We start from the raw sequence: 22,407 nt of genomic DNA on the forward strand, positions 1-22,407 counted from the left end.
ACGGGGCTGTGTGCGTGTGTGTCGTATTGACTGCTGCACACTGGGTGTAAAGTCCTGGCACACCTTAAAACGAAGTTGCACCAGGACTTTATAAACACCCAGTACCGCAGCCACTAGGCCTGACACGCGCACACACACACACACACACTTATAAAGTCCTCATGCAACTGCAAACTTCAACGACTGTGGATGTACACACGAGAGAAGCAAACCGTCTGCGGCGACAGAAAACATCATCCATTCATTTTTAATACAACGCATCTCAAATTTCTAGACTTCAGCTAACTGCTGTCTTTCCGGATACATCGTTCAGTCTGATTTTCCAACTCATAGCAAACATTTTTCAGTTGCTGCTGAATGATTTCATGAATTGGGATCTTTACCCTATGCATAACTTACACTATGCTAAAAAACTGAATGAATGATGCTTTTAATCACCATTTGCAGTTTGCTTCTCTCATGTGTACATCCAAAGTTATTAAAGTTTAAAGTTGCACAAGGATTTTATAAACACTGTGTGTATGAGAGAGAGAGAGGGAGAGAGGCTACACACACACACACATGCACACAGTATGTAACATGGACAGGTTGTGCTTGCCCTCTGTGTCTATATGAACTAGTCACTATATAGAGAGAGCAAAGCAGCCTCTCTCAAAATTCAGGGAAAAAATAGAGCCTGTGGGCTGTGTATGAGTATGTGTACAAGTATGTACATACTTTGGTTAGTGAGCACACACACACACACACACATATATATACACATACACTTGTTCCAGGGAAAAATATAGTTTGGAAGACAGGGTAGGTTTGTACAGTATAGGCTAACCCATCTAGGTTATATCCATACGTCGGTATATGTAGGTATCTATGTAGTTTGGGTAGCCTATATGGTGCAATTGTACGCTGCCTTCCAGTTGTGCCTCTGGACAAAGCACACGAAGCTACATGTTCTCGCATGGCGCCTGATCGACAAACACAGCAAGGGCTCTCCTAGCCCAGGGCTGGGCTTGCTCCCTGAACTCCCTCACCTGTACTCTCCACTTAGGTGCATGCAAGAGACAGGCGCAGAGAGCAGGCGCCCGAGGGGGCCAAAGGGCAAGCAGCAGGGACGAGGAGGAGGGTGACAAGACTGTGGCACCTGGCAGTCGCGAAGTCCCCGCAGGCTGATTTCCCTTTAATACCAATGAGCCTTGTTGTTGACTTTGTTCTTCTTAGGAACTCCACTCTGAGATTAAGCTGATCACCCAGCCAAGGTGAGAGGCATGTGTCACGTGCACTGCCCATGTTCTCCCTATGATAAGAGTTACAAGAATGAGGAAATTATTTTCAGAATTGCCCCCCACCTCCCCACATAGCTTTGCGTCCTCTGCGTCATACTTCCAGAGAAGCACACTCACTAAGGACATCCTGGTTGTCCCCAGCTTCATACCAGTCATTTCCCTGTACATCTCTAACCCCTCACCCAGCCCCCTGGTGAAAGCTCCTCCACTGTTGCTTTCCCGGCGTTGGATCCACTGGAAACTTCCATAAAGCTTGAAGGTTGAGGGGCTGTATTGACTTCTCACCCAGGTACAGCCAGGTGACAGGCAACTGCATCCTGCTCAGGTGCTAGAGTCTAGGACAGCCTGTTTATCTTGCACTAATGCTCTTGCACAGCCGACATATTCTTCAAGAGATGAGCCAAGTAAAAGGAACCAAAGCAACTGGTTGATCAGGATAAAAAACAATTAAACTAAGTTCACACGAAAACTGAATCCTTTCTTGAGCTGCCCACTTCCCCCACCCTCACCTGCCAGGTCCTGGGGCCTGCTCAGATACTAACAAGCAAGCACCCAGGTGATGTTGTACTATTGGAAACCCTCCATTCTGCTGTTGGTTATGGGAGAGTGAACAGGAGCTTGCTTAGGGTCAGATTGCTATCTGTCCCTAAACAAGGATGAATTGCTTTCACACCTCGTGCAAGCCAGAAGAATCCCACTGCTTTCAGACTAGAATCTCTGGAATGAAACTTTGCCTAGAGAGGAGGTGGCTCTGCCAGAGGGGAGGTGGCCCTGCCAGCTGATAAGGGCTGTCAGAAATTCTGAGGAAAACAGGTCTAGGTATTGACGCACTTTCAAGTGCAGCCAGCAATGGGGTTAGGCACATTGCTTGTGTCATGAAAGTGAATGAGACATCAATAATCTTATTCTTGCACCACCGCCCCAGGCAGTTCTTCTCTGTTTAATGACCTGTGAAAGGAACCATCTATTACTTAGAGGGAAACATTACTCAGAGCCTGTTTTCCCATCCCCAGCTAACCCTTTCCTTAAGCTCCTGTTACAGTCCATCAGGGAAAGATAGGTCACAGAAGCCAGAGGAGATATTATGACCCACCTGTGTAGCACAGACCATGGCATCTCATCCAACTATTTCTTCACCAAATCTGTGGCTTCTTTATAAGTTCTGGGGTCTCTTTTGAGAAAGAATCCTCCACATCCCCTGGTAAATTGCTCCAAAGCTTAATTACCCTTATGATTGTTAAAACTTGCTTCGGATTTCTAGCCTAAATTAACCCTTATTGCCAGTCCAGGTCTCTCACCTGTCTTCTACAAGGCTCCCCTAATTTCCCCCAACCTCTCCTGTTTCTAATTAAGTGCATAGGCATTTACCAGATTAGCCCTGTTTTTAAAAGCTCAGAAAACTTCTGCACATGTAATAGCACCCTTTATGCAATGGAAAAGTAACAGTTAAGTGGGTTTGTTTTTATATGGCAGATTATCCAGATCTCTTTGGCTCATTCCTGACAAGAACATAATAAGTCAAAGGTGGCATAGTCAGAGTGAAGAATGATCTCATGAAATAAACCATTGTCTGCAACACATTCCATCTCCAGATTACCGAGACTCCTTCCCGATAAGAGTCTGTTTTCTGTTCAGTGGAAAAACAAAAAGCAAACAACTAGGTAACAAACTGGATTAACTCCTAAAGGGAACTGAAATCTCAGCGTTAAAAATGAGGGGACGGTTGTAGCATAGTCCGGCTGGGCTTAGATACAATTCCCCTAAAAAACAAGAAGAGACCTTGTAGCAGCCTATTCAGCTTGCTGAAAATCCAGCTCAGTTGGCACCTTGCATGGTTTGTTTCCTAAAAGAAGTAAGATCCTGGGCTTGCAGCTACTGAAGCCAAAAGCTAAACTTCAACTGGCTTCAGCAGAATCAGTTCACTGATGAAGAGGCATTTGGCAGGGCTATGTCGTTGATGGGGCTAACACCATGGTATCCAGGACTCCCCGTGCGTAATGAAGCAATTGCACTACCTCAGCCTGGCAGAGAAGATTTCTTGTGCTCTACTCCTCAACTACAGCCTTGAGTTCCTAGGCAGAAGGTCACCGCTGATTAAGGTGGGGTATCCAAGGTAACCACCTTTAGCTGGACTGTGCCCACATTCAGTAGAAAACAAGACAGCAAGTTGCTATGTAAACCCACAATAAAAGAGTATTTAATCTGCGTGAATCTCTTGTAGGGAAGAAGTGGTGCATGACAAATAGAAGGGAAAAAGAGACTGCTTGGCACGGTGTTAACAGAGCAAGCCTCGAGTGGCCAGAGCATTGCTTCACAGGAGAGCTAGGTATTACTCCATAGAACAGAGAGCTTTGGATTGCCAGCGAGGACATCTCTTCTACATACAAATTACGTTTGCAACATTCTAGGAAAGTTGTGTGTCACTTAACTTTAATTCCCCAAATTCTAAATTGGTTCCATGCAATATAAACAGCCAAAACTACGGGCAGCATATGCCTGTTGTCTTTCATGTGGCTGACTATCCTGGCAGCAGATCTGTATTACTAACACATGCAGGGAAATATGCATTAGTGTTTCCCAGCAATGCTGTAAAGATTTTTGGACCCTAAAGAATCCTGAAAGGCTTCCTCTGATATCACCAGCTGCTTTCCATCTTCAGGGAAGACCTGCTATTAGAGTTTCAGCATTAATCTACATGACAAATGAGACTTTCTGCTGTTCTTTGCTTGGCTCTAGCCCTGTCAACAAAAGACCAAGCCACTTCATTTTCAAATTAATATTTATGCAAGTGACTAAAAATTCAGATGGGAAGTAGGTGTGAGCAGATTTCTTGTAGTTTTGCACATCAAAGTTAAAGATCTGAAACAGAAGTGACTTTAAAATGGGTTTAGTTCCCTTTCCTAGTCCCTGTAGCAGTGAAAGTAACTGCAGAACTCATCTGGATTAGCAGTTTCTGCATAGAAGCAGCTGTGAACTGAAGCAAAAAGAGCACTACAGATACTCACCCCTTTTCTTTCAGCTGGGGAGCACAATTAAAGCATCTCTGTTAAATAGAAAAGGGCATACAGGTAGCCATAAGGAGTGCTGTCAGGTCTGTGGGATGATGTGCTTCCAGAGCAGGTCTTACTAACTGAGCTGTGGGGGGTTCTCTATCTACCTTGTGTCAATGGCAATTTTGCTTATTGAGGCAGAACTGGATGAATAGAAAGAGCAGTTTCCCATGTTTGTGTCTATTCAAGTGCATTTCCAAGCAGCTGGTTAAAAATATATCAAGGACTTCACTGCCTTCTAGCTCATAAATTACGTGGGCTTTTTAAATCACAGAGAGCATAGCATACAGTCAGAGGTGTTACGGCTGATGTCATTTCTGTGCTTTGCTAACTCCCCTCCACAAGCTCCTTCTCTTCCAGTGTCCTTCTGTAATACGAGATGAGTTCAGTCCCATGTGCTGTGTTAAAGCACACGTTGAAGTTGTTCTGTCCCCCCAGCCCTCTCTATAGGAAAAGAAACCTGCTTGCAGCTACTACATGAAAAGAAACCACCATAGTTACCTAAAGCAGCACTGAAACAATAAGCATTGATTGCACTGGTATATACATCTCAGAAAGGCCGATTGTATCCATGCCCAGCTCACATACACCCCCACCAGGGCTGGTTAGCGTGCATCTTTAAGCTGAGTGGGATGTGTTGTTTAGAACAAGTTAAGGAAATAGTCCCCAAGGCTTAGACCAATGTATGGAAAAAATCCATGAGTCTGTTTTAAATACTGGAGTATAAATAATGTATTAAAGCACAGGCTGAAGCTGTCCTGTCCCGTAACTGCAGTTCCCACATCATTCCTTTTGCATTGGTAACATCTTAATCCTTGTCTTAATCAGTAAATAAGGTAATAACCAACCAACAATAGAGCATGCTTGGTTTTACCTCTAGCCCATTTCTTGAAGGCAGCTCTTTAAGACAGCAATTCTGAAGCGATTCTGTGACTGCTATTCTCAGTACTCCTGGCATGAAGGTTCATAGTCACAGACCAGTTACTAAAAAAAGATCTGTTTTCTATTTGCATTAGTCATGTTCTGTGCTTTGAGGCTGTAACCAGACACAGCATTTATCCCAGGATATACCATTTTATCCCAGGGCCGAGTACAAGTATACAGATGTCCATGACCTTTATCCTAGCATAAAGCCTAAAAAACAAGTTTCCCAAATAAAAGGTAGTAACAGCTTTTCTTGGGTTATATCAAAGTGTATCCGTACAGTTTCCCAGGGATAGCTTCATTGAATCAATGGCATAAAAGCAGCACTGTTTTCAGCTGCTCACTAAAGGGTGATTAGAAGGGTAATAAATAATAATGTATGTACATACCAATCCCAGGATATTTTTGTTCCAGGATAAACACAGGCCAACTTTTCCAGGAATACATGCAAGATCTGTTTCTAGCCTGAGTGCTTTCATGCCATAAGGACAGGTATTGCCTTGAGTGGACAAGCACATTGTTTCCAACCAGAGGTTTCAGTGGGGGAAGAAAAAAAATAGACAAAGAAGTCAAAACAGCATTGTTTGCTTAGGACAAGTAGCTGTCCATGACTGACTATCTAAAGCAAAGCATGAAACAGAAAAAAAAAAAAATGGAAAAAATCTAAAGGGATTTTATTAAGATTAAAGCAGTAGCAACATTTTTTAAATGCCATTTCTTTTCCATGTGACCTTTAAAGATATTTTACAAAAAGGAGAAAGTACACGATTTGTGACTTTATCCATTTACTCTATATATATTTAGTGTTCGCATTGTATGGTTTTCAGCTTACAGAAGAGAGAGAGAGAGAGAGAAACGCTTACACTTAAGGGGGAAAACCTCAGAGTTCAATCAGATTGGAAAAAACTCACAAACATTGGAAGGGGGATGCTAGAACATTTGCTGTAGCTAAGACTATTTTACTTTTTATATACACAGAGATCAGATGTCTAGTTGATTATATCCCTTTAATAAGAAATAAATCTGCACCCCCCCCCCCCACACCCAAGGAGAAAAAAAATAATCAAAACCCAGTTGACAGATCCAGTAAGAATCTCTCTCTCTGAAAAGAGAGACCTGTAGGTAGCAGTGCTGGGCAAATAAATGTTTTGGTCAGAGAAATTAATTTATTCTACGCTGAAAGAACCGCAAAACTCTATACCTCTTGGTTCAGAGATGATACCTTTTATTAGACCAACTAAGAAATTGCAGAATTTATTCTACACTGGGTTTCTGCAGCTGGTTAGAGACAAACATTTGATGTAAACGCCTTGCCGTTTTTCCAATTCACTTCTTCTAGTATTAAAAAGCCCCCTAAACATTTTAATAAATAGTTTTATTGCTGACTATAATGATAATAGCTATTCTAGGTAACTATAAAAGAAAAAAATAAGCTGTTAAATAAAAACTTCATGGATATCCGTTAACTAATGGACTTTATGGATGACCTATGCCTATAGGAACACCACTTGCTGCCTTACATACACAAGCAATTCATGAGGAATTGAAAGGAAAACTACAGAATGGATGAAGCAACTGGGATCTGACTCCCAAACCATTTATCATTGGAGCCAGGCAGGTTTTTCCAGGGTGACTTCTAACTTCATCTGTTTTCTCTTTTGTTGTACCGTATGCTGCTGCCCTTCAATGACAGAGAAGCCACAGTCTCAGCTAAATTGTTGCAAAGCTACAGGCAAAAGCTCTCCATAGGTCTGCTGCATCCCATGAGCCAGATCAGAAGCTGGAGGGACAGGAAATGTCAATATGGAGATGAACAAACATTTACTATTCAAGTGAATCACAAAAGTTGTGTTGGGTAAATATTTGTTCTGTTTGCTTGGCATTTCGTGCAAAATGTATGCTTCCTTACATCCATTTTAAGGCTTCTTGCTTCTTTATACTTCCCAAGTTCTAGGCACAATCCAGCCAAGATTTAAGTGAACCAGGGCTTCTCTGGGTACAAAATCCAGAAACCGATTGAAACCTAGGAGATGCAACTGGTTGCTCTCTTCTGAAATGTGGAAGGTTAAGATCATGGCACATCTTTGATCAAATTCAGTTTGAAAGTTCGGTTTAAGGGGCGTACCTCATCAGGCCTCCAGTTCTATAGCAAAAGCCTTGAGTTTTTTCATGAATTATCTTTGATGCTTACGATTTCCAGAGTCCGCCAGTAGCTTGAAGCCTCTCAGCAGAGTACAGCATTTATCCCTCTTCATGGGTAATACGTACTCTTGCACCGAATCGGAAAGCGGTTATAACAGCAGCTCTGCCATGCTTTGGTTCCCCTGGATGACCATGATCTCTCTAGCATAGAATAAAATCAGCATTAAATGATAACCTTATGTTGCTGCCATGGAAAAAGAAACCCATCAGAATTTAGAAAGGTACAGTATGATATTGTCTGGTGTTTGGATAGGGTATAAAAAGGGTTTGTCAGGCTCCCATTTATCCTCTCTCCCAGAAGAGCAAAAAGATATCCAATGAACCACAAAGCAATATGCCTAAAGCACAACACAGATCTTGAAAGGTGTGAAAATCAGTGCAAACAAGACTGAACTCTGGACCAGCTGCCAAACAAGAGAAGATCCTAACCACACAAAGATGGCTTGCAGAGCAATTGAAACAGCAAAGCAAAAAATGATCACTCACTTCCACAAAGCATTGGGACTTTCGACCACCTTGCATTTTGAAAGCAAGTGGCACTGGGCAACATTCCAGAAATTCCCATGTAACTGTGGTGGCAGCGAGAGGTATGACTGCTTCCAGCAGGATAGTCGATTCGATTCGTGTACAATGGCACAACAAACCGACGTGGTGATGGGCTAACGCAGCTACCGAACACTAAAGAAACACACACGAGAAACAAAAACTTGAGAAAAATATAAGGTTTGATATAAAAGTTCAGGTCTGCCCTTTAGCTGCCAGAACCCTAACTTGTTCATCTTGAATATCAACATTGAAAGGCTCACCTCTGTTCCTCGGGCTGCTTCTGGGGCCTAAGAAAGCAGGGCAGGATGGCTTCCATGGGGTGTGGAATTGCTTCTTATAATACCAGTGTTTTATATCAGTTCCAGCATACTTCTTAGATCCATGAAAGGTATCTGCGGAAAAAGAACATGGAGAGGCTGATGGAAGCACTTTCTTAGGTAGATTTTTGATAGATTCATTTTCAGTTGTTCCTGAAACGAAATAGTGGCTGTAACCAAAAGTAGTCTAAAAACACACATTCATTTCTTTTTGCATTGGGCAAACAGGAGCTATTACCAAGTCACCCTTTGCTAACTCTTGTTAGATCCTTGGAATGAATGTGTTTGCCCACAGAGCTGGGCGAGCAGCTTCTGTAAAAGTCTAGAGGCACAAGCAAACCCAATGCAGCAGTAGCCCAGAGATTTATGTATGTTTTCAATTAGATTTCATCCATAGTTCACATTTTTGCGAAGGGAGGGAAGGAAGAAACTTGGTAAACTTAAGGTGGAGTCTTCCTAGTATATGGAGCAGCATGAAACCACACGTATGGTCTAGAATGGACAAAGGAAGCCTGGACAGCTTCTTGGACAAGAGCTGTATGAGAGAAAAGAAAAGATGAGTGCTAGGTATGTATAAGACGCATTTTTGTTCGTATCTTTGATAGGATGCTTTTAAGAGAGTAGAAGAAACCATCTCTTCCTGAGCAGGCCAAAAAATAAGTACCCACCTATTGCATATTTTACAGAAATCTGCAAAGGTACACATTGTTATACTGTATGCTTTTTTTCCCCACCTTGCTCAACCTTTTCATTATTTAAAATGACATACACTTTTATTGTTGATTAGACTTTAACCAAGGTTAAACCAAAATAGGTATTGTAACAGGGCACCTGCTACGGTGCCTGTTACGGGGGGGGGAGGGAAGGGACATGCCACCTGGAGCAAAGAAGAAAACTTGCCCACAGCTGGACCACACCAGGAAAAGCAGGACAATGTGAAGCACTGGGAACTCAGGTGTTCCCAAGGAAGTTCTGCTCAGACTCTAGCAGGGCCACATGTGGGAGCAGGGCCAGAGCAGGTTTACTCCTGGCAGAGGAGCCAGAATGTCAAAGGGATGTGGGGAGAGAAGACAGATTGCCGCTGGGGCAGGGACCAGCTGGAGAGAATGGAGCTGCAGTGAAAGGTGAGACCGGATAGGCAAGCACAGCAACTCCGGAGATGCAGGTACTTATTGGGAATTGAGGAGAGCTGGTGACGTCCAGGAGTAACAGTGAGTGATGGCCAGAGGGACTGCGGAGCTGGGGAAGGGCTTGACCTGCATGAAAGAGGGCAGGAGAAGCCATAGTGAGGAGCAATGGGGAGGAAGATAAATTCCCTCTGCCTCCATCGGTGTGAACCCAGGAAGGGAGACTCTGCAACAAACTGCAAGGCAGCAGGCCACTGCCTAAGTTGCGAGAAAGCTCCTCAGGGTCCCATCCTCTCTAACTAAGGGCCAGCCAGGAAGGGCTGGTTGCTGGCTGACTCTTGCTTAACTCATACAGAGGGCTGTGAAGGAAACAGCTCAAGCCCAGGGGAGGGCAGAGGAATGCCATCCCACTAGGAACAATCAAGGCAGGGCAGGAAAAGGACAGGAGAACACTCGTAACCACGGCAAGACTCATCAGAAGAAGAGAGAACGAAGGGGTGCCCAGAGCAACGCCAAAGTTCGGGACGTCACAGGTGTGGTCAGGACAGGGCGAAGGGGAGGTAGGAGCTCTGCGAAGAAAGCCTGGTCAGTACCCCAAGGCATATTAGGGAGAACACCTCCCAAGCTCTGTGTTTTTTATCAATATATCTATTTTTCCATCAAGGCATGGCAAGTGAGTAAGGAAGAACACTGAGGCTAAACGCCAGTTAGCGACCGCAACATCCGTGGTACCCGGACAACGCTTACAGGTATGATACATCTTCAAGAGGGACTTAAGAATCTTTGTGTAAAGGAATCTTCCGATGACAACTCATTACTTTTGAGTGCCTATAAAATGTGGAAGGCACGTCGAAATGTCTTGTATGCCATTCTTCTCTAATGCTTTCCACGACAGGGACATGTTCTCAGCATGTGTGAAACTATCCTAGCTCTATTGGCTTCACTGAATCCAATTGACTTCAGTCCAGGACATGTCCATCTGTGGAGTCCTCCCCAGTTCTTGCCTCTCCTGTCTGTACCCTTCCAGAGCTTTCACAGGTCTGAACCCATTTACTTATGCTCTCAACATCTTACAGACCCCAGCTAGGAGCAGTTAACCCCATCCTCAACTCTTCATCCAACATTCATCCCAGAACATGCTGTTCACAAAACTATCGTACTACCAGGGGGAATCTAATGCAATGCTAACTAGTGCCTGAGACTAAGAGGTAGATGGTCAAACAAGTTCTCCCCTGAAATTATGGTACAGTACTGCCACATGAGCAAATACGAGTGGCTTTATTACAGAAATTGGATCCTGGGAATAACAAATATTGAACACGCAGTGTGATGTTGTACAAATGAGATCCTACAAACTGGAACTTTAAGGAATGCAAGTTACCTGAATTTAGTTTTGCCTTTGATCTGTTTCCAACAGGTGCACTTTTCACTAGACAAAAAGAATAAAGAGAATAAAGAGCTGCTAAAAGTATTCTTGCCTGATAGGAAAGGAAACTCCTGACTGAGCCAGATATTGGTGCGTATTAAGATGAATGTATTCATTAGCGTCTTTTTTCTAAAATTTGCCATACAACTTACACTTCAGCTGTCAGTTAGAATCGATTAGAATGGTTTTACCTGGTACAGAACAAAAAGACCCGGTACGGTCCTAAAAAGTAACGTTAGTCACATCCACATGCAGGAGGGGTTCCACTCCAGACTCCGCCTGTTTTATCTTTAATTTTACAAGAAGCGGAGCCAACTCCAATAAGATTGAAACCAGAGTTGCGTCTGTAAGTTACTGGAGAGTTATAAGTAAAGCTCTCTAAACCCATGCTATCCTGGGTCCCTTGGGCAACAGAATGAAAGGAAGAACAAGTAATTATGCAAAGAAAGAAGGTCAGCATTAACATTAATAAAAGTGTCAGTTAATGGTGAAGTAAAAAAGGTTGAAGTAGTAAAACCTTGACTGAGATACTCAGAAAAGATGATATGTTTTAGCAAACAATATTTTAGCACAATCTGGAACAAGATTAGCGCCTTCAGTTTTTGAAGGCTTCATTAAAAGCGCTATGCCACCCCCCCTCCACAATTATCAATGTACAGACAAGTTTTAGCCCCGTGATGTATGAATCCTGAGATGCGTCATCACAGCACAAACCTCCCTATGGTCAGGTAGAGGGAGGGAAAGCTGCTTGATCTGGGCACTCAGGGGACAATGGTCAGAGCTGCTGGAAACAGCCCAGCAGCCAGATACTTACGTTAGAGCACATCTTACAGCTACAGTCTGACAGACAAACCTTCCACAGACTATCAGACGAACAAAGAGAAAGAGGCAAATAAACAGGGAAGAGAGATTTCTTATTGCATTCTGCATAGTTTTAACATAAAACTAATGTCTTGGTTAGTCTTACATTGGCAAACTGGAAGTTTGCTCCACTCAACTTGGTCTCCCTTTAACGTACAGTTGATAAACGACTGCCCAACTAATTCATACCTAGATTGGGTGGGGGGAGAAGAAAAAGAGAGAGATGATCAAGTTTCTTAACTAGTTTTTTTGGTCCCACATATACTTGTCTAAAAAAATTACAAGGTATCTTTTGGTCCATACAAAGCCTCACCAGAACAACAGCCTATTGTTATTTCCCAGGCCCAGGCAACGCTATTCATGTGACTGTGGACTCCAGAAACTCATGTGCAACTCAATGAAAGCGCATCCCACTCCATTATTCAAGGTGAACAAAGCCAAAGGTTGCTTGACACAATTCTGAGTAACTAGTTACTGAGAAAGGGACAAATATTTGAGGCAAAGAACAGACAAGTCAACTTTCACTTGGGGCAGTGCTTTTGCAAGGGCAGCTAACTGTCAGGCAATCCAATGGCACCTTAAAGGCACCAGGACTGATCCAAAGCAGCTCCTGAGAATTGCCATTGTTTGGTCTGGACAAGGCCTGCCTTGCCTTCTAGCCGTCCATTGAGACGTCCAACATTGCTTTTGTTGACAAAATTAGCAGCTCAACTTCCTTCTCGGCTTGGGATTCTTGGACCTGCCATGTGTTTTCCCCTGGTGTACGTGCTTGATGCAACAGGGGTGAGACATGGTGCTACTTCCCCAGTAGTGCACCAAGGGAATTATGTGGAAAATGGCTTTTTTTGATGGGACTCGAAGGACAGCAGCCAAAACACACTCCTTACAGTAGGGCAGGGGGAGGCATGGTACGGCACAAGGTATAATGGGAAAGAAATGGATTCCAAAGATAAATAAACAATTTTACATTGAAATCAGAGAACTAGAATATTAAATCAGGCAGCTCAGGATCCTTAAGAAAGGCCTATGCCCTGATTAAAACCATGCACACAATGCAAGAGCCAAGTTACAACCAGATGGAAAATGTGGTTCATAGAAGAGTTTTTGTAGCTTTAATTTTCTATTTTTAAAAAAAGCTACCAGTAAACACATGTAGCTCTTCAAGCAATACTCCTTCCCTTCAGAAATCCCAGGAAGGAGTACACTTATTTTTTCATGATGGATTTGTCTAGGTTTGCTTTACAAGAGGACAAAAAACTAAGCCAAGCCAGATGACATCAGGATGTGCCAATCATGGTTTCAGATAACACAATATCTGCAAATGAATTAGACTCAGGGATGACACTGCAAGCTTTAAAGCATCCCATAAGGATTTCAACAAGGGCAGGGTCTTCCCACTGAGGGCCAGGGGAATAGGAGCTGTGACCACACCTTCCAACAGCTGTACCCCAGCTGCAGCTGAACTGGGCGTCACTATCCTCAGTGTTATACTTGTAACAAGGAAGGCTACAAGATGCGATTACATAGTGACTTGGGACTATCCCAAACTACGGTGGATGCAAAATGAAAGAAGCCTGAGTTCATACCTCACTCTGGATTCATGCCACAGGCCAATCCTAGTTGACTGAGCTGCAAATGGATCATTTATATTTAAAACAGACAAATGAAATACTATTCATACAATATCACTCCCTTTTGTGCTGTTGCTATAGAAACTGTTATGCTATATATATCATGGGACATTCAGGCTTGGGCAGGTCTTTATTACATCACTACATCCTTATTGCCCATCCACTCCCACTGCTGGGCCTTCTTCCTTCCCACCCCAATTTAACATCCAGCTGGGACGGTGGAATCATAAATTACACTCTGCTAAACTTGGCTTAAAGAGTCTGCTTCCAAGTGAGGACCCAGCGGATCGCTGTTGATTCAAGGGTGCTATATTTCTGAAGTCAGGCCAGGCCTCATTATCCAGAGACTGCCAGCCGTTTGTAGACCAGAATTCTGCTATTTAATCCCAAAGTCCAACACTTACCCATCCTTGCAGAGGAGGTTTACTTTTGCACCAAACAAATAATCTGTTTTAACAACAGCTCTGCCATTGGGTAGTTCCCTTGGAGGACCACATGATTTCCCTAGCAGAGAATAAGGGTAAGATTAGCATTAATGCCTGTTAAGGGTCTTTGAGTCCAGTGCTTTGTCTCCTACAATGGCCAGTATCAGAAGCTTTGGCTGAAGGTCTAAATTCTACACGGGGCTGGTTCCATCAATGGGAGCTAATGGTCGACTTGGACCCTGGGGCACTTACACAGTCTAAAATGGATAGCAGACGGAATATAGCTGGCTTTCTTACTGTCCATAATAAGGGTCTAAGCACTCCTGAACCTTACAAATAGTTTGTTGCCTCCGTATTTTCTAACAGCTTGGCACAGGACAATTATGTATTCTGTAAAAATACTCTTATCTGCATCATCAGTTCTAAGGCAAACATTCATTACACAAAAAAAAAACATTTACTGAGGCTCAGTGGCAGAAATTCAGCTAATCCCCCTATAATAAGCATTGTGATGCACATGGACTTACTGCAGCTGAAACACATGGCACTGGAAATGCACTCTCTTTCCAATAAAACTGGAGCACACACTGCATGTGCATGAATGCAAAAGAATGTGTGCAGCATCCATACATCACCTTTGCTGGTCTCTCTCAAGAACAGCTAAGTTTTCTGGCACTTCAAATACTTCCTTATGTTTATTTAAAGAATAAAATAAAACAATTCAAATTTGTTAGTAGAATAAAACTGGCCAAGAGACATTCAAACCAAACATCACGGGAGCTAATGAACTGGATGGTGTGTAGATAAATGAAGACGGAGGAGTAACAGAGATACTCACTTCTGCATAATTCAGGAACTTCTGACCATGTTAAATTTTCAAGGCATGTCCTGAAAGGAGGGGGTTCAGTGATGTTCTCAAACCCTGGGCGACAAGTGTATCAGGCGGGGTTTCAGTGATGTTCTCAAACCCTGGGCGACAAGTGTATCTCACAACAATCCCAACGGGATAAAAATTTCGCCTCTCATCTTCCTTACTTAAAGCAGCAAACTTTAAACTTGTTGGGGCACCACAACTACCTAGCAGTGGAACAAGACACCAGAACAGAATGTGTTGGCCATAAAAACAGATATAAAACAAAGTTTGTAACAGAATAGCTCTCATTGGTTTAGAAACCATGGGAATTGCTCTCTTGGACTGTAGTTTTCCTAAAGCATGCCATTTAGATGCGACTTATTATTCTTATCACACACTTATGCATGAAACAGTAGAATGCATTAGGGAAGTATACTGTAAGGCTGTGGACAAACTAACAGTAAACCATTTTAAAAGACAAGTACTTGCAGCTCAGAAACATGCACCAGCTATTTCAACTAAACTGTTACATCCGTCTGCTCCTGCGTTTAAGGGAGCTAAGCTACTGCAACTTTCAAACTGACATTGGTTTAGAGTTCCAGCACTTAGCTCCACTTCTCCCAGGATAGGAGCAGACAGAAATGCACAAAAATGTTGGAACACATGATGCCAGCGTAACTGTAAAATCGTTCACAACCTCAGTTTTCCATCACATTCTAAGTCAATAACTACGTGAAGGCTGACGTTACATGTTGGTAGTGCATAGTAAATTGCACTTACCCTGGGGATGATGTGTATATTAAATCCAAAAAATTCAAAAACACATATTGCTATATGAAAACACAGTGACGGCCACTTCTCTCTGCACTATAAAAGCATAACTTGTCCATCCCATTTTTTTGCCTTCTGATTGCATACCAACAACCCCCGACTTTCAGCATATAAGGTACTTGCATAAGTTACTTCAGGACACAGCACCTTTTGGCCCCACTGTCTCCTTTGTAATGTAATTCACCTCCATTTAATAGCATACTAATTGGTGCCAGAAACAATGGAAGGGCAGCAGCTGGCCAAGGGCTGCTATTAGAAACCTGAAAGGCTGATCAGTTCTAAGGCTGTTATAAATAAATTTTCAAAGCTAGTAAGAGCAGCTCTGAAATGGGCTATTCAAAGCCTTGAAAAAGGAAGGCAGCTAGTCAGGTTTGGGATGCCAATGCCACAGCACTGAAAGCTCTGGGTGCTTCCACTGCATTCAGACTCAAGCGGGCGAGTGACCGTATAGCTGTGATGGTCTAGAAACAATGGAAGAGGCCAGAGCTTGTGAGGGCAATCTCTTTTAGTGCCCCAACCACAGAGCTGGGACCAAGTTGGACGAGTTTGTGCATGTAGGACATTCTTGCTCAGGTCTCTGATAACCTGGGATGAAGGTGCTGGCTGGACACCAAAAAGCCCACCGTTTCAGCTGAGCTGATAAAAGAGATCGCCCTCAGAAACCCTTGCCTCTCGCATCATTTCCAAACCAGCGTGGCTACAAAATCATTCATCCACTTGAGTCTGAACTCAGCGTAAGCATCCAGAGCCATCAGCGCTGAGGGTCAGGGGGGACAGTGCCAATCTGTCTTCATATTCAGGGCTTCTAATAGTCCCTTTCAAAGCAGCTCTTAAAAAGTGTCCAAAGGCATTTCAGGCCTCCCACAGCTGCTCTTAGCCAGCTGCCGCCTTTCTGCTGTTTCTGGCACCAGTTCCTAACTCAAGTTAAGACCTGAGCCCTCCCTTCCCACTTCAGCACTGCGCCCCACTGCTAGCCGGACCACCCCACAGCCCCTCAGTGCAGGGGCTGGGCAGGCCCCCGGGGGACGCTGCAATGAGCCCAAAGCCCGCCGGGATACTACTCATCCTCAGTTATAACAAACAATACCATCAAATACTTTTTAATATTAAGAATTTCGTAGGAAGAGTCAGGGTATGTATATTCATTTATATTTATATTGTTCACATCATTACTATAGGTGTGGAACTAAAGTTCATTGATAGCATTTTTCTGCCAGCTTTAGAAAGTTATCACCACCTTCATGATGTTGAACAGTAAACATGCCAGGTGTTCTTTGGGGTGAATTACCTGTCACAGAAATAATTAAAAAAAAAAAAAAATGGATGAACAAGCTGACCCAATTGGCCTTTTTAAACACACACACACACACACACACACACACACACACACACACACACGTGTACAACTACAGGCCTGGCATGAAGACAGCACCCCCCACAGCAAACCAAAGTGTATGTCAAATGCAGGACAAAAAAAATATAAAAATAAAAGGAAATTGAAAAAAGCACCAGATCTACAAGTGCTCCTTCCACTGGCTTTGGTAGAGACCAGACCATGGTCATGCCAAAAAGAGCCCAGTGGGGACTTAGCAGAGGTGACCCACCAGTGCTATGATATCACAGTGACAGAATATTTGAAAGCCCTCCTGCACTTGTAGCGCACCAGCGTGTAGAGGCCCCAGCCCCAGATCACGGTCCCCTTAGCACAGCACATAGTACAACACCCAAAAACTGCTCTTCTTTCCCATTTTCCAGCTCTGAACCCTTTCAATTGTGGCAGGGAACACGCACTCTGCAGAACTGCCTTCACCTTTAGCTGCTCAGCCCTCCTGACCTCTACACCCCGGGGCCTGCGCAAGCAAAGCACAAATGGTTGTAGATCTGTAAAGTGAGCAAGTTGTCAGAAAGCAAACAAAAAAACAGCATGCAAAGGGACAAAGCCTCGGTCCCTATCTGTAGTACAGAGGAGACCAGACAGGGCATCATGCTTACACTAAAGTGACCCTATTCTATTGGGATCCAACTGCAAATGACATCCCAGACCTCCCAACTTTAAGCAACAGGCGGTTCTTTTTTTACCTGTGGAATTAACACCCACGTCTGCTCGTCCTGGGGGGTCACTTGTGGGAGTAGCAGGTCGTGTTGCCGTGACTGCTCGAGAGAGAGAAAAAGCAGCTATGAACATTGCAGTACATCACTCCCCAGGCTATATCCTACACCTGTTAGGTCACAGGTTTTCTTTTCCTTTTTAAACACGGGAAAAGAACATCAGGTAACCTGCTCTACCGTACCCTTGGCTCTTTGGTATGGGTTATCCAGGGAGATTCCAGTCATGGAGCGCACATACCATGCAAGCTCAAACTCTCCCTTGCAGGGACAGCCCATAAATACTGCACTGCTAGAGGCTAACACATGCTGCTCTTACTGGGAAAAGGGGAGAAGGGGGAATCTCACGTGTCTAGTGACTGACCAAGGCCTCTGCCAAAGCCTGTAGGGGCCTCAGCCATGGATGATGGTCCTGTTAGTACAGTGACAAAGCCTCGGTCCCTATCTGTAGTACAGAGGAGACCAGACAGGGCATCATGCTTACACTAAAGTGACCCTATTCTATTGGGATCCAACTGCAAATGACATCCCAGACCTCCCAACTTTAAGCAACAGGCGGTTCTTTTTTTACCTGTGGAATTAACACCCACGTCTGCTCGTCCTGGGGGGTCACTTGTGGGAGTAGCAGGTTGTGTTGCCGTGACTGCTCGAGAGAGAGAAAAAGCAGCTATGAACATTGCAGTACATCACTCCCCAGGCTATATCCTACACCTGTTAGGTCACAGGTTTTCTTTTCCTTTTTTAAACACGGGGAAAGAACATCAGGTAACCTGCTCTACCGTACCCTTGGCTCTTTGGTATGGGTTATCCAGGGAGATTCCAGTCATGCAGCACACATACCATGCAAGATCAAACTCTCCCTTGTAGGGACAGCCCATAAATACTGCACTGTTGGAGACTGACACACGCTGCTCCTACCAGGAAAGGGGAAGGAGGGGGAATCCCATTTGAAAAGTCACTGACCAAGGGCTCTGCCAAAGGGGATGGGAACAACACTGCAGGCAGTTGTTCTAACCAGCTCCAGGACTGGAGAATTGAACAAAGGAAGTGGTAAGACATGTCTCTCTGCAAACTGTGCTTCGACATGGCCTGATGTGCCCTTGTTCACCTCCTGGTAGCAAGTCTTGACATCATCTGCGACCCATTTGATAGGAAAAGCAGACCAGCCTTTGCTTTTCTGCCACTAGGACTAATAACCTCAGCAGCTGCTAACAGGAATAAGAGCTTGTAGAAACCCAGGAGGTGTGCTGAACAAACTGAATATCCTAGGCAATTATCTTGATGAGGACCTCAAGGTTACTTTGTCCTGAAGAAATACAGTTTTTGGGGAGCGGGGCCTGCCATGAAGGCCTACATTTCAGTAAAATCTGGCTGATATAATGGCCACCAAACATGCAGTCTGAATTGGAAGAGAGAAAGAGTAGGTCGAGAGGTGTCCAGATAAGGAGGGGGAGCTCCCTGTGATGAAAAGCTTCCCCAGGTGGGTAGCCAGAGGGATTAAACATTATAAGTTCTCATCATGCCTGCCCCCTCCCCAAAACCTCTACAAAATCCTCCTCATTTGGACACTGTCAAGTGAAGCTCTTCAGCAGAGTTATTCTGCTACACACCTCCAGTCTTCCCAAGACCAGAGGCATATCCTTACTTTGGCAAGTTGGAAGATCACTCCACGCAACTTGATCTCCTTTCAACCGACAACTGATGGACGGACGCCCAATTAACTGGTACCTAAAGAAAAAGGGGGAAAAAAGGCTCCTACAAAAGTTCTTACAATTGGTCCTTAATAGCAAAGCTATTTGGAAAATAGCGTCTTCACTTGCTGACAGGAAGACGCTCTCTCATGAGCAAGGTCTTTCCTATGTACTCAAAGGCAATCTGTCTGGACAGCAAGAGCAAGAGAAGGCAGATACCCAGAACCTCTCACTTTGCTGCCAGTCTTTCAAAATCCTCACCCCTTAACCTTTTTAGACCCGAGGCACCCCTCAAGAGCCTCAAGGCACCCCTTGGAAAATGCCAGCTCTTCATTTTCAATCCTTTTTTGGACTACACAAAAGAAATAGAGCAGTTCTTCTGTGCAAAGCACTCACATAGACCTTAACGGGTCAAAAAGGTTTTAAGACTACGGATTCCCCTTTGAAAACTTAGGATTTAGTTTGTGAATCACGTGGCACACGTAACAGTGCTAACATTGTGTGGCACCCTGCAACACCCCTGAAAGGATCTCAAGGCACCCTGGCTGAGAATCACAAGCCACTCAAGGGTGTGCTACACTGATAAAACCATACATGTTCATTTAAGCCATGGCACCCATGCTTGCTTTATGGCTTCCAAGCCAGTAGATGGGTCAGTTATTCTCAAGATTAGAAACTATACCCAGAAAGAAATTACAAGCAAATCTGCTTGCACACTAGGTAGGTTTTTCCAGCAACAGTTTGCATGCATCAGGCAACACCCATGATGCCACAGCCGTCCCTTTTGCCCTCCTAATTAGTGTGGGGGATCTTGCGCTCCAATGTCTGGCCCATTTCTTTTAAGAAATGTTTACTCTTCAAGCAGGTAGCCCAGGCCTGGCAACAGGCTTCTAGCATCTGCTCTGAGTAGGGGTTTTTTCTTTTAATACAAGACCAGGTTTCTCATTCTCCCTGTTCCAGTGCTGACCAGCAGCTCTACCCCAGCTAAGGCCCTATGAATCACTCGGTGCAGCTTGACTCACCCCGCGTCACAAATTATGTTCATCCTGGCACCAAAGAGGAAGTCTGTTATAACAGCAGCTCTGCCATGTTCTGGTCCTTTTGGAGCACCGCAAGATTTCCCTAGGAGAGACCGAGCTTAGCGCCAGCATGTTAAAAGGAAGGGAAACTCCCTCACACCCTTACAGGAGAACAAGACAACCTCAGACCACCTAAGTTCGAGTATTAGATCTCTCTCTTTCATCCTACTTAACCATAGACATCCTTGTCCATTTCTAATTGCCTGATTCCCCTTTGCAACCTTGAAATTCTCCTGCATTGTGCAATGTGAGCTACGATCCTGGGAAAAGTTCCCCCAGAAGGGCACTCAGAACTGTATCATCTCCATAGGCAAGACAAGAAAGAGAGCCAGGGTCCAGGAAAACACAAAAAAAATGAGTAGAAAATGAACAGTTATGCCAGGAAAACATTTCTGTCCCTGCTATAAACAAGGACCTTGAAATTCTCCTGCATTGTGCAATGTGAGCTACGATCCTGGGAAAAGCAGCAGGTACTTTTCCCAGGGTGGGATTCTGTCCCTGCTATAAACAAGGATTCTTGCCCATAAAGCTGTTATGCACATAAAGTGCTTGTTTAAATCAGCCAGGCCAGAGCACTTGCACCTAAAGATGCACCAGAAAGCATTTGTAGCAAATTGTAATAGACAATTTAACCCATTTTTTCAAGGAGGGAGAGCGAAGACTGGTTTCCATTTACCTAGTTCCTGTAACCCTGCATTAGAAGAGACCTTTGCACCAACTGGAAGATGCGGCATGCTGACACCATAACAAAACAGTAGGAGTATTCTCATTCTCCTACTGGCTGCATTGAGATCATGCTAATCATTTTAAAACCCTGCCTAACAGTTACTGCATTATTTGTGATTTCTGTTCCAAGTATAGAATAAGCAATGGAAACTGCCACCCACACTGAACCACTGATGCACAGCAAGGATCACTGCCCAGCCGTGAGGGTGTCCACTGTTTACTGCCTCATTTCCAGCTCAAAAAGAATTGGAAATCAATGGACCAAAAGATATTTCAACCTAAAAGTCACACAAGTTAATGCTGACAGATCAGCCGCGGTCACCTCCCTAACACTCTCCTGCTGTCTAGTCCAGGTTGGTTACACGATCCACAGGAAGAAGCAAAAAAGACACTCACTTTTACACAACTCGGGGATATCTGACCAGGTTACATTTTCAAGACAAGTACTGGTTGGCTGCGTTGCAGTGACATTCTCATACCCGGGGCGACAGATATAACGCACGGTGCTCCCAACAGGGTAGAAACTCTTTTTCTCGTCCTCCTCTGACAGCTGAGCAAACCTGGCCCTCGCTGGGCTGCTACAGCTTCCTAGGAACAAAGATGACACGCACAAAAATAGCAGTAGAGACAGGGATTAAACACAAGTTGCATTTTTTAGCCTTCTATCGTGCATCGTAAGTCACAGAGAGACCTCCAAAGTCACCTACTGCAACCTCCTGGTGACTAGATGAACCATCCTGTACCATCCATAATCTAAGACCTACATTAGACCACCCAACACACACCTCACGCCCCGACCTGCCGCAGGGAAAGCAGGAGCCGACGTCCCGCTTCTATGAAACGTTGCGTGACCCACAACTACATAATACTGTAAACGGGGCTGATGAATAACAACGCGCTGCTAGCTGCAAAGGTTCAGGAACAAGCGTGGTACGAAGAGACAGCAGGACCATCAGGGGATGGCACACCGCGGTCCATCACACCTACCTGGCTGGCTGAAGAAAGGGGCTGCTTTTCTTCCCTAGTTTAGAAGCGTGGACCATCGCACCTAGTCCAACCCCCTGCTCCAGGCAGGACCGGCCCCACCTGGCTCTTACAACCCGCCTGAGCATGCAGCTTTGCTGCTCCAGGGCAAGCAGGCAGGGCCGGGTGCAGGGAAGGGGCCAGAAAGCAGCAGAGCCCGGGCAGGATTTGAGCAGAGCTGGTCCCTGGGGAGAGGCTGGTGCGGGGGCTACTCACGGCCGCAGAAGGGCTCCAGCGGGGACCAGGTGGAGCCGCGCAGGCACAGCCGCGTCTGCACCATCCCGGGCAGCTTGTGCAGCCCGGCCAGGC

General features: G+C 44.6%; 1 protein-coding gene across 9 annotated transcripts; it reads right to left on the minus strand.

Annotated features, from left to right (window-relative positions):
* Positions 1–31: 31 nt before the first annotated feature.
* LOC102381234 (complement receptor type 1-like) lies at positions 32–22,401 on the minus strand. Of its 9 annotated transcripts, none has more exons than XR_003094328.1 (16): positions 22,315–22,401; positions 21,472–21,663; positions 20,293–20,392; positions 19,225–19,307; positions 18,151–18,225; positions 17,553–17,624; positions 14,729–14,866; positions 14,628–14,681; positions 13,769–13,868; positions 11,840–11,922; positions 10,828–10,875; positions 8,263–8,394; positions 7,943–8,134; positions 7,446–7,597; positions 5,644–5,753; positions 32–4,323 (listed from the first exon to the last, which is right to left on the minus strand). XR_003094328.1 is itself a non-coding variant. In XM_025205503.1 (14 exons), exons 1-14 carry the CDS (start codon positions 22,376–22,378, stop codon positions 7,506–7,508), a joined length of 1,425 nt encoding a protein of 474 aa, XP_025061288.1. In that variant the 5' UTR covers positions 22,379–22,401; the 3' UTR covers positions 5,778–7,505. The 9 variants fall into 9 exon arrangements, 5 of the variants coding, with proteins under 5 accessions (XP_025061293.1, XP_025061292.1, XP_025061291.1 ...); XR_003094329.1 differs by having other exon boundaries at positions 32–1,291; positions 1,566–5,753; XR_003094327.1 differs by having other exon boundaries at positions 32–5,753.
* Between the last annotated feature and the right edge of the window lie 6 nt (positions 22,402–22,407).

This window comes from Alligator sinensis, unplaced genomic scaffold, assembly GCF_000455745.1.
Source record: "Alligator sinensis unplaced genomic scaffold, ASM45574v1 scaffold1322_1, whole genome shotgun sequence".
NCBI lineage: Eukaryota > Metazoa > Chordata > Crocodylia > Alligatoridae > Alligator > Alligator sinensis.

What these genes read in the sequence shown, in the direction of transcription:
- LOC102381234 (XM_025205503.1), bottom strand. Translation starts at nt 22,378, where the DNA reads ATGGTGCAGACGCGGCTGTGCCTGCGCGGCTCCACCTGGTCCCCGCTG. An exon ending in TGATCTTCCAACTTGCCAAA is followed by an intron (nt 18,226 to 19,224) that starts GTAAGGATATGC and finishes CTCTCTCTCGAG; the next exon opens with CAGTCACGGCAACACAACCT. An exon ending in AGTCCCAATGCTTTGTGGAA is followed by an intron (nt 7,598 to 7,942) that starts GTGAGTGATCAT and finishes ATTCTATGCTAG; the next exon opens with AGAGATCATGGTCATCCAGG.